Consider the following 16,356-nt stretch of genomic DNA (forward strand, 5'->3'; position numbering starts at 1 on the left):
CGAGGAAAATAAAAAACTAATTTGTAAGGAAGAACATAAAATCTGAATGATGTGGGAAATACCTGAGTAGAAGTGACACTCCTGTGCCTCATGTCTGCTGCTATCTGGTCAATATCACTACAGAGCTGCTGAAACTGCTGCTGGAGTAACGCTAGCTCCTCCTGTTGGTGAAGCTGAGTGTCACCCTCTGAATGACGTCCACTGTGAACCGGGCTTTTTACAGCTGTAGCTTCCTGCAGAACCAACACAATATTAACTTTAAACTCAGGTTTTTTAGTTTGAATTCCATGAATACTCTTTCAGATATATTTACCTCTGTAAAAGTGAACTTCTGAGTGTGTGTGAAATGGGTGCCCTTGGTGAGGATGAGGTCAAAGGGGGCAGGCCCTCTGAAGGCCCGCAGGAGGTCTGAGAGCTCGGAGCTGGGTCGACAAACACTGTAGATGCTTTCAGGAGATTGCATAGCAACAGAACGAAGCTGCTCCTTGATACGATTGCGCAATCTTTTCAGCTTCCTTGAGCGGTACTCCTGTTTGAAATGCAAAAAAACAAAACAAAAAAAGAACAGTTAACAGCAAATCACCTTTATCTTGACTTCTTTGTTATTTTCTTATTATCTTATTTTGACTTTCACGATTGCCATCTTCAGAATTTGACTTTAAAACCTGACTGTTCTAATTTCTATTATAGACAAGCACCAGGACTAAGAACAGTCTTATTCAAGGTCAAAAACTAAACTGAATGTTTTTTTTTCTTATCGATACTATTTATCCTTTTGTCATGTACAGGTGCTGGTCATAAAATTAGAATATCATGAAAAAGTAGATTGATTTCAGTAATTCCATTTAAAAAGTGAAACTTGTATATTATATTCATACATTACATACAAACTCATATATTTCAGATGTTTATTTTGTTTAATTTTGATGATTACAAATGACAACAAATGAAAATCTCAAATTCATCATATCAGAAAATTAGAATATTACTGAAGACCAATAAAAACAAAGGATTTATAGAAATGTTGGCCAACTGAAAAGTATGAACATGAAAAGTATGAGCATGTACAGCACTCAGTATTTAGTTGGGCCTCCTTTGGCCTGTATTACTGCAGCAATGCGGCGTGGCATGGAGTCGATCAGTCTGTGGCACTGCTCAGGTGTTATGATAGCCCAGGTTGCTCTAATAGTGGCTTTTAGCTCTTCTGAATTGTTGGGTCTGGTGTATTGCATCTTCTTCTTCACAATAGATTTTCTATGGGGTTAAGGTCAGGAGAGTTTGCTGGCCAATTAAGAACAGGGATACCATGGTCCTTCAACCAGGTACTGGTAGCTTTGGCACTGTGTGCAGGTGCCAAGTCCTGTTGGAAAATGAAATCTGCATCTCCAAAAAGTTGGTCAGCTGCAGGAAGCATGAAGTGCTCTAAAACTTCCTGGTATGTGGCTGCGTTGACCCTGGACCTCAGAAAACACAATGGACCAACACCAGCAGATGACATGGCACCCCAAACCATCACTGACTGTGGAAACTTTACACTGGACTTCAAGCAACGTGGATGAAGTGCCTCTCTTCTTTTCCTCCAGACTCTGGGACCTTGATTTCCAAAGGAAATGCAAAATTTACTTTCATCAGAGAACATGACTTTGGACCACTCACCAGCAGTCCAGTCCTGTTTCTCTTTAGCCCAGGCAAGACGCTTCTGACGCTGTCTGTGGTTCAAGAGTGGCTTGACACAAGGAATGCGACAGCAGAAACCCATGTCTTTCATACGTCTGTGTGTGGTGGTTCTTGAAGCACTCACTCCAGCTGCAGTCCACTCTTTGTGAATCTCCCCCACATTTTTGAAGGGGTTTTGTTTCACAATGCTCTCCAGGGTGCGGTTATCTCTCTTGCTTGTACACTTTTTTCGACCACATCTTTTCCTTCCCTTCGCCTCTCTATTAATGTGCTTGGACACTGAGCTCTGTGAACAGCCAGCCTCTTTAGCGATGACCTTTTGTGTCTTGCCCTCCTTGTGCAAGGTGTCGATGGTCGTCTTTTGGACAACTGTCAAGTCAGCAGTCTTCCCCATGATTGTGTAGCCTATAGAACTAGACTGAAAGACCATTTAAAGGCTTTTGCAGGTGGTTTGAGTTAATTAACTGATTAGAGTGTGGCACCAGGGGCCATCAATTTTGAACCTTTTCACAATATTCTAATTTTCTGATATGATGAATTTGAGATTTTCATTTGTTGTCATTTGTAATCATCAAAATTAAACAAAATAAACATCTGAAATATATGAGTTTGTATGTAATGTATGAATATAATATACAAGTTTCACTTTTTAAATGGAATTACTGAAATCAATCTACTTTTTCATGATATTCTAATTTTATGACCAGCACCTGTATGTTGGTTTGAAAATGCAACAGAGGTTCAGAAAAAGTCTTCGAGAAGTAGGGTGACCATAACGAGAGAGCTGGCAAAAAACTGACAAAATACACATAAACAGCCCCTAAGCTTCCCATCTGAGCGAAGGTAGTGCCTACCACATTCTCAAGAAATAGAACACTTTCCTCCATACCCCAAGAGGTTAAATCATTAAAAATAAAAAATAAATGTATGTTAAATAAATTGTGAAACTCAAATCTCTCTGCAGCTTACAACATTGCATGTATTATTGTGTGTTGTGTACTGTGTGCAGCAAATCAGTCACCCAATAGGGATGAATAAAGCTGTAAGAAGAACTGCACAGAAAATCATTAAAAAAAGAAGGCAGTGTCCAAAAAACTTGAAATCCAGATAGCTTTCACACTGGAGGCAATATAATGCATCGATTGCCTTTGGTATGTTAGGATAATTATCATTGAAGGTTTGTGAGTTTATCACACCCTGGTATGGGCTGCCTATTGCGCGTCAGAGCCATGGATGTCTAATCATCTGCTAATGTGTATGATGTAAAATATGATGATGTGGCAGACTGGAGATGTATAAAATGCATTTTTAAAGTTAATCGGGGCAACTTCCTGAGAGGTTAGCCCAGAGGTGAGCAGCTGCCATTCTGTAACCCCAAACCAATTTCTCTGATCTGAGTAAGATTACAATTTTCTATCAAAATCTGTTGTCTCATGGTTATTTAATACATATAAGTTATGAAATGTTATTTAAAGAGTTTGTCCCGAGTGATCTGTTTTCGGAAAAAAAAGAACCGGAGAGATAGAGCATAAGGGTGTATACACCGGGCCTATCTTTAACAGGTAAATGTGACAAAGTTGGTAAGAACACCATTCATCTCAGTTTCTACATTTCAGTTATTTTTCTTGTCTGCTTGATTAAACAATCTCTTATTTTCCATTGGAGGCCATCTTGTCTTTCAGACATCAAGGTATATAAGATATAAGGACATGGGCAGAGGTATAAGGTCTGCCACTGTTTGGGACAGATTCTGTCTTTGTTGATTTCGATCATTTCACGTTACTGATTTTGAGCCGTTTTCTTTATAAGCTATAACAAGCTTTACTTCACTAAGGGTTCAAACACTAATAAATACTTAAACACTTGTTTCTGTGCTTTCTCATATGCTCATTACATTTTGATGACCAAATTATGACCAAAAGTCATATAATGGAATCTTTGTCTATTCGCTGCTAGCCATTTCAAAGATGGTTAAGAGTTTAATTAATAACATTTAAATGTTATTAGTTCCTGATTGAGCAATACAATTGACCACATTTGGACATTATTTGGCCAAAAGATGTTTTATTCACCTCATGGAATTGCATTGTAAATTTGTTTGTAAACATTCCGATCACTATAAATTTGTGAAAAGCTAATTTGAACACATCCCAAAAAACTGATTTTCAGACACAAAATTCCATCCTAAACTGTGATATTATTGCATCATCTCATTTATTATGGTTTTTGACCATGTTTTCCCTTCCTCTTCATACATGGCATTTAGTTTAGTTTAACTGGTTTTTAGTCAACAGTTTTCTACTGAGGTTTTCTAGTGTTTCACTAGGAGCTTGACTTGGATCCAAGATAGCTAAGGTTGAAGGCAGTGGCTCGCTAAAGTTCCAGACAAATACACAAAATAGGTAAGCTGCAGACCTATGACAAGATAACTATAGATGAGTATGCCATGACTGTGTCAGCCTACATCAACAAATGCATTGAGGACGTCAACATAACCACCCGGGCCAACCAACGACCCTGGATGAATGGGGAGGTAATTGCTAAAACCAGGGAACTGAGCTTTCAAATCTGGTGATAGAGAAGCTCTAAGAACAGCATGTGCACGTGCCTCCACTAAGGAAGCCATCTCTGCTGCTCTCCACGTGAGCCTGGCACACCTGGAGGAGAAGAACATCCACGTGCGGAGGCTGTTCCTCGATTTCAGTACAGCTTTCAACATCATCATCCCACAGCATTTAATAGCCAAACTGGAACAGCTGCGCTTCAATACACCCCTCTCCAATTGGTTGCTAGACTTCCTCACAAACAGACCTCAGTCAGTCAGTGTTGGACAGAACACCTCTGATGTCATCACCCTAAGCACAGGCTCCCCTAAGGGCTGCGTCCTGAGCCACCTGCTGTTCACTCTGATGAAACACGACTGCAGCCCCAGGTTCATCATCAATGACATTGCAAAGTTTCCAGAATATACTACGGTGGTGGGCTTCATCAGAGACATTAACAACCAGGACTACAAAGAGGAGGCGGAGCAGCTGGTGGGCTGGTGCAAAACTGACAGCCTGATCCGGAACGTGGAGAAGCTGAAGGAGATCATTGCCGACTTCAGGAAGAACCTAACCATGCCTCACTGCTCTTCAACAGTTCAGCTGTAGAGGTGGTCAGCAAACCAAACTCCTGGAGGTGCACATCACAGATAACCTCACCTGGACTGTAACCACCTCACTAGTCAAAAGGCACAAAAGTGCTTGTACTTCCTGTGGATGAGAAATGCCCACCTGCCCCCACCCATCCTCACGACATTCTACAGAATTAGCCTAGAGCGCTCTGACCAGCTGTCTCACTGTGTGGTGTGGAGGCTGTGGTGCCTCAAACTGGAAGAAAGTGCAAAGAGTCGTGAGAACAGCAGAGAGGATCATCGGGGTTCCTCTTCCCTCCATTAAAGACATTTCATCCCAGTGATGAATGTCCCGAGTCCGTAACATCATCAATGACCCCTCACACCCCCACCATGGACTGTTCTCCCTAATACCCTCTGGGAAGAGGCTTTGCAGCATTCAATACAGGTCCAGCAGATTCTCCAAGTTTCGTCCCCATCACCATCAGACAGCTGAATGTTGAAAAAACTCTAAATCATGTCACAGACTCTGCATCACATTGGTAACACCAAACCAAAATACTGTATATTTGCACCGTATATATTAATGCTTGAACTTATGAACTTATATATTGACATGTTTTTTTCACTATGTTTTTTCTCCCCCATTTTTTTTACATTTGATCACTGCTGGACAATGTTCATTTACTGTATACTGTACACTCTGTGTGTACAAAATAAAACAATTAAGTTGACTAAGTGCTGAATGATTTTTGTTAATAAACTCTTTTGACATTTTGAATGGAAGTTGTGGGGAATTTATTCCAGGTATTTGCTGAATTATCTTTTTGACCATGATTTGAGTTCAATCCATACTTTCATTTGTTGGTCACACACAGCCAGTAGGGCGTGTGTTCATAAACAATATAGGACAGTTCAAATAATATCAGATTAAATAAGATATTTATGACCCCTACAGGGGTGGCAATAAATAAATTAAACTTCTTCTGCATTTTATTTTAAGTGAAAAGGGCTTTGCCTACAACCATTCCCTGAGTGGTCGTTGTGTTGAGATTTTCCAGAAACGTTCAGCCCATTTCAACTCCAGCAATCACCTCTTTCCATGCAGTGCTGCTGTTTGACAACATCCGAGTTCTGTCAAGTAGCATGATGTGAGAGCAGAGCAGTTAATGCCCTAACCACGTGGAGTTCACTGCTGGATGCTTTGCCGCACGGTTTGTAATTTTTAAGTGAATCCACCACACTCACCGCAGACTCCATAAAAGCTTTTCTTCAAGAAACACAGAAATATTAAATGTTCTCAACAAGGATGAAAACTGTACAATTGGGTGATTAGTAAAGGGGAGATCAGCTGTGGATATAGAGAAAAAAAGTTATATAAAACACTCAGTTTGAAATGGTCAACCCCCCTGAAGCGCCAAAATTAGAAAGAAACCTAGAAGAAACCCTGTTATGTACTTTTAGATTCAAGAATATACAAACAAGCTGATGTAGCAGTAGTAGTGTTGTGCAGCCCTCACCTGTGGCGCAAGACGGTACAGAAGTCCCTGACTTTTCCACTCTGTATCCCACTCCTGAGTGCTACTCAGATCCGCCATGTGTTGCTCCAACATGGATGACACCATTGATGTTTGACTGGGAGACTGAGCAGTAGCAGGGAGAAGAATGTCTCGCTTGTATTCCTTCACCTCTGAAAACCCAGAACACAAATTGATTATATTTAAGTACTTTTATTTTTAACTGGGCAGTACAATGATGATAATGATAAAAATACAATTTATTTAAAAGACTTCTTTTTTGGAAACTCAAGGTCACATTGCAAAAGATAAAAACAAAATGGCAGAAACAAAGTCAAAACACAGCATAAAAACCATTTAAAATACAAAGGCTGGGACAGAGAAATTGATATTAAAGTGAATAGGCAGATGCATTTTGAGCTGCGATTTGAAATGGAGAAGTGAGTGGGGATGTTTGGATTTCTATAGAATAATTTTTGTGCCACTGACCTGAGTATGCAGTGAGACCGATGTGCAGCGTTGAAACTCTCAAATGCTTTTGCTTCAGTCCTTTCCTTTCCGCGTATGTTTCTGCATACTGGCTGTGCTGTTTGCTTAGTATCCTTTTTCTGTATGCTGGCTGTGCTTTTCGTCGTGTCATCACAAATTTTAGCCGTGTTGTTTAGGTGTTAAATGTCCGTTTGCCAAAAACTGAAGATGTATTTTTTTGTCTTTTTCAAACTAAAGATTTGGGTGGCCAAATTTCCTGTGAATCCCGGTGATATGTGGTTAGTTTATATAAGTGCTTAATTTAATTCTACATGTTTGATGGGTAGGGCAACGGTGCTATGGTTCTTGGCAGAAGTCCTTCGTGAATCGAGGATTCAATCTCATATTCAGGACTTTACGAACTAGCGAGAAACACTTATCTGTCTCTTAGTATTTCTTCTAAGAAATACTATTGGCCTGTCACACTGACTCCCATCATGCTGAAGTGCTTTGAAAGGCTGGTTAAAGAACACAGTTTTCCTACAGACAGAACTGCTCCACTGAGGATGCCATATCCTCTGCTCTACACCCTACCTCAGCACACCTGGAGGAAAAGAGCACCCACGTGCTGATGTTGTTCCTCGACTTCAGTTCAGCTTTCAACACCATCCTCCCACAGCATCTATGGTGTTTCTGCAGAAGCACCATAGACAGCGCTCTGATCTGCTGTCTCCCTGTGTGGTGTGGAGGCTGCAGCGCCTCAGATTCGAAGAGGGTGAGAAGAGTGTTGAGAACAGCAGGGGGGATCATTGGGGTTTCTCTTCCGTTCACTAAATTCGTAGGGGAAACGGCTGTCCCAAACGATGCATTTCCAAATTCTCCCAAGTGGTGCCCGACTTTACACGAGTGACTAAAGTGAATGTGATTGCTTGTTTATCAAGAGGTTGGGGTTGTTGTGACGGAAGGTTCGCAAGCAAGTTTGATTGTGGCCGCTGTCTTGGAAGCTTCTTGCTAACCAGTTAGCAACTTAGTGCTAGGAAGAGTGGTGAGAACAGCAGAGAGGATCATCGGGGTTCCTCTTCCCTCAATTAAAGACATTTCATCCTAGCGCTGTGTGTCCTGAGCCCGTAACATCATCAATGACTCCTTACACACCCACCATGGACTGTTCTCCCTGCTGCCCTCTGGGAAGAGGCTTCACAGCATTCTATGAAAGGTCCAGCAGATTCTGCAAGTTCCTTCCCCACCACCATCAGACAGACATTCATATTAATGCATTTTTTGCACCATGTTTTTTTTCCTCCCACACTGTTTACATTTTATCACTGCTGCACTATATGGAATGGAAATGTCCATATACTGTCTGAAAGCTGTACTAAACAAAATTTTGTTTTGTAGACACTATGACGATAAAAGTTGTCCAAGTCTAAATCAAATACCTTTATACAGCACAGGACTTACCTTTGAGAGACTTCTGACCTTCATTGCAGTATGGTAAGCTGAGGGGATGGACAGAAAACTTTTGTGATGCTGCTCTACTCTAAAATAAAAGAAAACAGATTTTAGGAAAGTGGAATTTGCTTTCTCAAATCTTGAAAAAATTAAGCACTTAAAATACTTGTACACCACCAGAGGAAATCACTCTATTTTAAAACTAAAAACTCACCATCAATGCAAACATTCTGCATATGTTGAGAAACTAAATTGGATTTGTTTTGTGCAGATGAGTCTATATAACTTATTAAATTAAACTAGAGAATATAAGGTTGGTCTAGGTTTAAAAATGCATGATATCCTCCCATAGAGCTTATGGGCAGACTGTAAAGGAGCTCTGAGGGAGGGAGAGTTATTCCTCATTGATACAAACATTTCTCACTACAACACCCAAATCAAAATGCTCAGAAAAACTATCAGAAAGCTTTTAGCATAATTAATTAAGACCAGTAAAATAGGAAGACCGTTAGGATGCAAACAAATGAAAAAAAATGCAAAACTGTTTCTGGACTGTGCTGACTCCTTGAGTGTGGCCCAGTCCAGATACTCACACTAAACATTTCTCATCCCATTCTCCTCAATAGATTATCCTCTCTTGGCATCTCTCACATCCCTCTTGACTGGTTCCGCTCATATCTCTCCGACCGCACTCAGTTTATTCAGCTCAAATCTTTCACTTCGCACACTTCCCCTGTCACTTCTGGTGTTCCGCAAAGGCTCAGTTCTTGGCCCCCTCCTCTTCATCACCTACCTTCTTCCCCTTGGCAGTATTTTCCGGAAATTCAAAATTCACTTTCACTGTTATGCGGATGACACCCAGCTTTATTTATCCAGTAAACCCACTTCCTCACTCCCCCCCTTGTCCCTTACTAACTGCCTACTTGAAATTAAAGACTGGTTCACCTCAAACTTCCTTAAACTAAACAGTGATAAAACAGAACTCCTCCTCACTGCCACTAAATCCACCCTATCAAAAATCAAAAGTTTCTCACTACCCATTGACAACTCCTTAGTCTCCCCCTCCCCTCAGGTCAAGAGTCTGGGTGTCATCCTCGACTCCTCCCTCTCCTTTCAGTCTCACATAAATAAAATTACCAGGTCTGCATACTTCCACCTTTGCAACATTAACCGTCTCCGTTCCTCCCTCACCACTCATACTGCCTCTCTCCTTATCCACAGCCTCATCACCTCCCGTATTGATTATTGCAATTCTCTTCTTTTTGACCTCCCACATAAATCTCTCCATAAATTTTAACTTCTTCAGAACTCAGCTGCTCGAGTCATCAGCAGAACCCCCTCCTTCCATCATATTTCCCCTGTTCTTCACCAACTCCATTGGCTCCCAGTTCAATTCAGAATTCAATTTAAAATCCTTCTCTATACTTTCAAAGCCATCCATAACCTTGCTCCTCCATATCTGTCAGACCTCCTTCACATTGCCACCTCCTCCCACTCCTTTAGATCCTCCTCCTACATCCACCTCACTGTACCCCCAGCTCGACTTGTCACCATGGGGAGCAGAGCCTTCAGCCGCTCTGCACCCCAGCTCTGGAACTCACTTCCTCCCGACCTCCGCAGTATTGACTCTCTCCCCTTATTCAAAGCCAGACTCAAAACCCATCTGTTCCAGCTCGCTTATCTGTGAATATACTGCTCTTTTCCCTATCCATGATTGTTTTTTGTTTTTGTTTTTTATGTTCCTGTATCTGTATTTTGTATTTTCATCTCTTTTTACCGTATTTTCATGACTATAAGGCGCACCTAAACGTCTTTTTTTCCCCTCAAAATGTGGGGTGCGCCCTATGGTGCGGTGCGCCCTATCTGCGGACGTTGTTGAGACCACCATGAGTATGTGAGAACCTTAAAGGGGGAAGTGTGGGCGTGGCTTGTGTATAAAAGAACAGGTATGTGCTTTATGCAGAACATTGTTGTCTTAACAACCCTGAAATTGGCAAAGAGACACGCCTATGAAGCACAGTTTAAACTGAAGGCTATCAGCTACGCAGAGGAACATGGAAATCGAGCAGCTGCGAGAGAATTCAATATAAATTAATCGATGGTTCGCAAGTGGAGGAAGCTGGAAAACGAACTCCGACTGGTGAAGAAGACGCAGCTGAGTTTCCGCGGACATAAGGCGAGGTGGCCCGAGTTGGAGGAAAGACTCGAGCGGTGGATCGTGGAGCAAAGAACGAGTGGGGCCAGCGTTTCAACGGTCACTGTTCGACTAAAAGCAGTAAAGCTGGCGGAAGAAATGAAAATTGAAAATTTTCAAGGTGGTGCTTCCGTTTTATGAAACGGTGCAATTTTTCCATCCGGACCAGGACTACGTTGCTCAGCGACGTCTGGCGGATTATGATGAAAAGCTGGCGAGCTTCCACTCCTTCTGCAGCAAACACATCGCTGACAAAGTCATCCAGCCAAGCCACATCACCAACATGGACGAGGTGCCGCTCACTTTCGACATCCCGGTGAATCACACCGTGGAGAAGAAGGGGACCAGCACTGTAGCGATACACACAACGGGGTATGAAAAGGCGTCGTTTACTGTTGTGCTTGGCTGCCACGCAAATGGACAGAAACTGCCGCCTATGGTGATTTTTAAAAGAAAGACTTTGCCTAAAGAGGCTTTCGCAAAAGCCGGCATCATTTCCAAGGAGCCGCCCTGCACGGAAAGTGACTCTGACAGCGAAGAAGAAGGGGAAACTGACATGTCGGATTTAGCGCAGCTGTTTAATTCAGAAACAGAGGATGATGACTTTGAGGGGTTTGATTAATACTGTGTAATAAATACATGAATAAAGCACAATCATACTCAGTTTTGCTCCCGCTCTATTTTTCTACCTGAAAACTTAATTCAACAGCAGCCTCTGGGCCGCGGCGCATCCGGGCTCACCTCGGCAGGTGTTTTTTCATCTAAATAATCTAAATCTTTTTAAGTGAGAAAGTCCACCTGAAAATGTAATCATTGCAGTCAGTTCATCCAGATTATTATCCTGCCTATGTTTTACGTTAATTTATGCGTCAATAAACGAAGAAGAGGGGAAACTGGCATGTCGGATTTAGCGCAGCTGTTTAATTCAGAAACAGAGGATGAGGACTTTGAGGGGTTTGATTAATACTCTGTAATAAATACATGAATAAAGCGCAATCATCCATATTTTTACTCCCGCTCTATTTTTCTACCTGAAAACTTAATTCAACAGCAGCCTCTGGGCCGCGGCGCATCCGGGCTCACCTCGGCAGGTGTTTTTTCATCTAAATAATCTAAATCTTTTTGAGTGAGAAAGTCCACCTGAAAATTTAATCATTGCAGTCAGTTCATCCAGATTATTATCCTGCCTATGTTTTAAGTTAATTTATGCGTCAATAAACGAAGAAGAAGGGGAAACTGGCATGTCGGATTTAGCGCAGCTGTTTAATTCAGAAACAGAGGATGAGGACTTTGAGGGGTTTGATTAATACTCTGTAATAAATACATGAATAAAGCACAATCATCCTCATTTTTACTCCCTCTCTATTTTTCTACCTGAAAACTTAATTCAACAGCAGCATCTGGGCCGCGGCGCATCCGGGCTCACCTCGGCAGGTGTTTTTTCATCTAAATAATCCAAATCTTTTTGAGTGAGAAAGTCCACCTGAAAATTTAATCATTGCAGTCAGTTCATCCAGATTATTATCCTGCCTATGTTTTAAGTTAATTTATGCGTCAATAAACTGTATCAGAGGAGTAATCACAGCCCTGTGTCATCAGCGATGTGTCTCTCACGGCCGGTTCCCATGGTTTGAATAATACTTTGTAATAAATACACCTTGCAGCTTTATTTGCTGTGATCAGTGGGAATAAAGTAGTTTTAATATGTTTTTAAGTGGGAAAATCCACCTGAGAGGACATGTACCTGTATATAAAAAACGCGCCCTATAGTCAGGTGCGCCTTATGTGTGTGTTAAATACAGAAATGGCACACATAACTGAGGCTGCGCCTTTTAGTCCGGTGCGCCTTATGGTCGTGAAAATACGGTATTTATGTATTATTATTATTATTATTATTAAACACTAAGTGTGCATATGTAGGAAATGCAATTAAGGGTTTGAGTGCAAAAGTCACATGCATGAAAAAGATTTGGAGAATCGGTTTTGCGCCTTGCATCGTAATGGAGTCATCGAAAGTGAGAGAACCCATCCCGGTTTCTGGTGTTACTGCTAAAAAAAACAATCATAAATGCAACTATATATTTTTTTTTTATTATTATTCACAAATAGACTGTAAAATATTAATTATTTTTGATAATTCAACTTGAAAATAAGTTTTTTCTTAACTTAAACCTTATTTTCAAAATACACACGTAAGATTTAAACAAAATATTAGAAAAATATCAGTCATATCTTGAATGAGGTTAGGATACAAAAATTCACATTAGAACACAAGAAAAATCTATGGGAGAAAGAATCTAACTGGATCATAATGCTATGAGAAAGAAAAGGAAAATAAAGGTATTTTAGAAAAGTCATTATATAAAGATCAATGAAAAAATACTTAAAGAAGGTGTGACAACTTTCCATTAGCAGCAGTGGTTATCTGAAAATAAAAAAAGGACCAACTTAGACTGCCAATATAAATCATAATTCTCATATTCAAAATTTGAAGTTTTTTGTGATTACTAATTGTGTAACATAAGACCAGAGTACTTTAGAAAATTATCTACTTTTTAAATGAACAAAATTAATCTAATTTGAATTTGAATCTCTTCTTTAAAATGTATTACCAAAATTTATTTGGTTTGTTTTATATTTAAAAAGTATTTTTTACGTTTCTGTAACTGTTGGAGAAATGGACCATTTGATAAATTTAAAGGACACTGTTACTAAATGTGGTGTTTTTCTATACAAGGTCCTTATCCATTATAGCTGAATAGAAAACATTTCACTGAAAGATTGACTATTAAACCATGAATTTATTATCAAGCATATGTCATTAATATTTCTATTTCCCTTTGGGAGATTAGGAAAATGGTTATTTTAAAAAGAGTGATCTTGATTAACTGAATTTAAGGGTTGAGGTATGGCTTTGCATATTTTATTACAATGTGATTCAGAACATCTAAGATCATGTTTTACTTTGTTGGTTAAATATCCTAAAAAGTTGCCATTACCATCTAACTTCTACCCTACTAATCTTCAATAAAATGTACTTTTTGTTGCTACTTATCCCCTGGATGATCAATAAACAGAAGCTCCTGGAGAAGAATTATTGATTGAATATGAACATAGAGAAAAAAAAATATTTAGAGGTAATTGTATGTTTATTAAAATCAAAAAGGGTGGGTGTAGTGACCTAGTGCTTAGAGCATTACGCTTGGGTCCCGGAGGTTCCGAGTTAAACTCCCACAAACTGCCACTCTAGGTCCCTGAGCAAGACCCTTAACTCCACACTGCGATGCACAGTGGCAGCCCACTGCTCCCTAATGGGATGGTTCAAATGCAGAAATGAATTTCTCCATGGTGAGATCAATGAAGTCCATTAAAAAAAAGCAGGGAACAAGTGCTTGATCAAGGCCGCTTTTTTACTTAAAACATCACATTAAGCAATGCAATGTATGCAATTCACTCCAAAGTCCACTTAGTTTAAGTGTGGATCAAGAGCGCATGGGGCGGGGCCACATGGTTGAAGTAGGAACGGGTAGAGGTGCAGATATTGGGACTGAGCCGGTAACTGAATCTAGCTCTACTTTTACCTGAAGATGATCAACTGCTCTTCTCAAAAATATTGATTTACCTGTGTTTCACCGTGTAATGGCAATCTGCAATTCAAAGGCACCCAGGAAACAGCCAGCTGAGCTTTGATCACAGTAGCGATGGCTCTATGGAGAACAGCAGATTTACCTACAGGTGGAGCGTAGAAAGGATGTTATGTAAACAAAGAGGAGATTTTTAAAAGCACTGTAGTACATTTCTGTCATAATGATCAATTACTTTTAATTCTTTATCTGCTTAACAGTAAGCTGTACATAAAAAGAAAAAGCTGGTTCAAAGATAAATTCCATTAAATAAGATGCGAATGAGCAAATATCTTGTTTGTTATAGTTTACACCTTTAAGCTTTCTCTCCCTAATTATTTCCTGGGAAGAGATCACTCGGGACAAATACTTTAAATAACCATTCATAATGTAAATGTATTAAATGACCAGAAGACATGACATAACAGATTTTGACAGGAACTGTAATCTTACTCAGACCAGAGAAATTGTTCAGGGCTACAGAGGGCAGTGCTTACCTGCTTTAATTCTCCATAAAGTTGGCCTCAAATCACAGTTAAAGAAGCATTTTATACAACTCTAATATGCCACATCATCACATCATTATACACGTTTGTAAATGAGAAGACATCTAGGCTCCAGCCATATCAAAATATGACACTATGTTCTAGATCAAGGACACCGCTCTAATTCCCAGATCTTTACCAACTACTCAATCCTGACAGAAAAACTGTCATAATTAGATAGACTGCTTGGAAAACATGAATTTTGATATAGTAATATTAGGATTTAACAGACTCATACATCAATAAAAACCATCCTGACAATCTCTTCAAATATTATTGGTGCTATGCTAATAGATTTTAACAGATTGTCCTATTCTGGTAGAAATTTTTTTGTCATTCTTGTTCAAAACCATTTTATTAGCACAGATTAGACACATATTAGAAAAGAACCAAAATATGTAGAGCCATACACCATGATAATAAATTTGGACATTGATAACAAATGTCCATGCTGACATTAACATGAATCTCACCAGAGCTTCACACTGGTAAAAAAACCATGATGGAAGGCTGCAAGCCATGGACCAGAATCTGCAGACCAATAAAAGGCCAATTGGACACTAGCTTCCCTACGGCAGGCCTGACATGCTAAATACTGAAGAGAAGTTATGTTCAGACGTAGCATAAGATAGTAGCACATGATAGTAGCAGCAGAAGTCAATAGTATGCAAAGTCAATGGTTGAGGCGCATCAAAGCACAGCAAAAGGTCCTGCAATGTGTTTCGAACAGCAGCGCCTCTTTTCGCATCTGATCAGCCGATGCAGAGCCTCATGAGCTTATGAGCATCTAAAGTTTGTGATGCAGCAGCTGAAGTTGGAAAAACTGAACTTTTGCTGCTCGACGCCCCACATCATTCGATCAGAGACGCTAATCTGCGAGCTAACAGTGAGAAAGACACAGCACTGCTGATGATGCAGATCACTTTTATCACTCCACCGAAACAGTTTATTAATGCCTGAATTAACTTAACATTTCAAAACCTACCAGCAAAATATCTTTGCTTATATTATTCTGGTGCCTACAGTTTGTACCACATACCTAAAAACCGTTAACATCTAATTTCCAGCAAACACTAGCAGTAGAGGAAAGCTCCCAAGAGGCGACCGGGCCAGAGGCTGCTGTTAAAGTGGATTTCCAGTGACAGAACACCGCCGGTGTACGGGGGGTTTGTGCTGGTCTGACGGCGAAACAAGGCAGGCTTTTAAGGCAGGATTGTAATCTTCAGTCACGTGGACTTTCTCACTTAAAAACATATTAAAACTACTTTTTACTCATAACAGCAAATATAACAAAGCTACTCCTTTCCATTGAACACAGGAGCAGCAGAAGCATCAGACGCATCTGGACACACAATACTGGATGCACAACTGGCCATGAACTGTGTTAAATGTACCTCCATACATAAGACTAGACTGGTTTAAATCTTATCTATCTGATCGAATTCAGTTTGTTCATGTTAATGACAGATCTTCAACATGCTCAAAGGTTTGCCTGTGGAGTACCACAGGGCTCGGTGCTAGGACCAATTCTCTTTACTTTATACATGCTCCCAATCGGTAGAATTATTAGACAACATGGGATTAATTTTCACTGTTATGCTGATGATACCCAGCTATATCTGTCTATAAATCCAGATGAAGCTAACCCATTACATAAATTACAGGCATGTCTTGAAGACATTAAAACCTGGATGACTCTTAACTTTCTTCTTCTGAATGCAGACAAAACAGAAGTTATAGTCTTTGGACCAGAGTCTTTGAAAAA

General features: G+C 40.1%; 1 protein-coding gene across 3 annotated transcripts in view; it reads right to left on the reverse strand.

Annotated features, from left to right (window-relative positions):
- Nucleotides 1-16,356, reverse strand: part of ccdc22 (coiled-coil domain containing 22) — a 77,134-nt gene that overhangs the window by 39,685 nt on the left and 21,093 nt on the right. For all 3 annotated transcript variants that reach the window (XM_038273844.1, XM_038273843.1, XM_038273845.1), the window contains 5 exons: nucleotides 14,046-14,152; nucleotides 8,239-8,317; nucleotides 6,313-6,482; nucleotides 314-529; nucleotides 63-233 (listed from right to left, as the gene is read on the reverse strand). In XM_038273844.1, coding sequence (XP_038129772.1) covers nucleotides 63-233; nucleotides 314-529; nucleotides 6,313-6,482; nucleotides 8,239-8,317; nucleotides 14,046-14,152 — 743 coding nt within the window. The remainder of the gene's footprint in view (nucleotides 1-62; nucleotides 234-313; nucleotides 530-6,312; nucleotides 6,483-8,238; nucleotides 8,318-14,045; nucleotides 14,153-16,356) is intronic.

The sequence above is a fragment of the Cyprinodon tularosa genome, unplaced genomic scaffold, assembly GCF_016077235.1.
Source record: "Cyprinodon tularosa strain WSP-4 unplaced genomic scaffold, ASM1607723v1 ctg892, whole genome shotgun sequence".
Classification (NCBI taxonomy): Eukaryota; Metazoa; Chordata; class Actinopteri; order Cyprinodontiformes; family Cyprinodontidae; genus Cyprinodon; species Cyprinodon tularosa.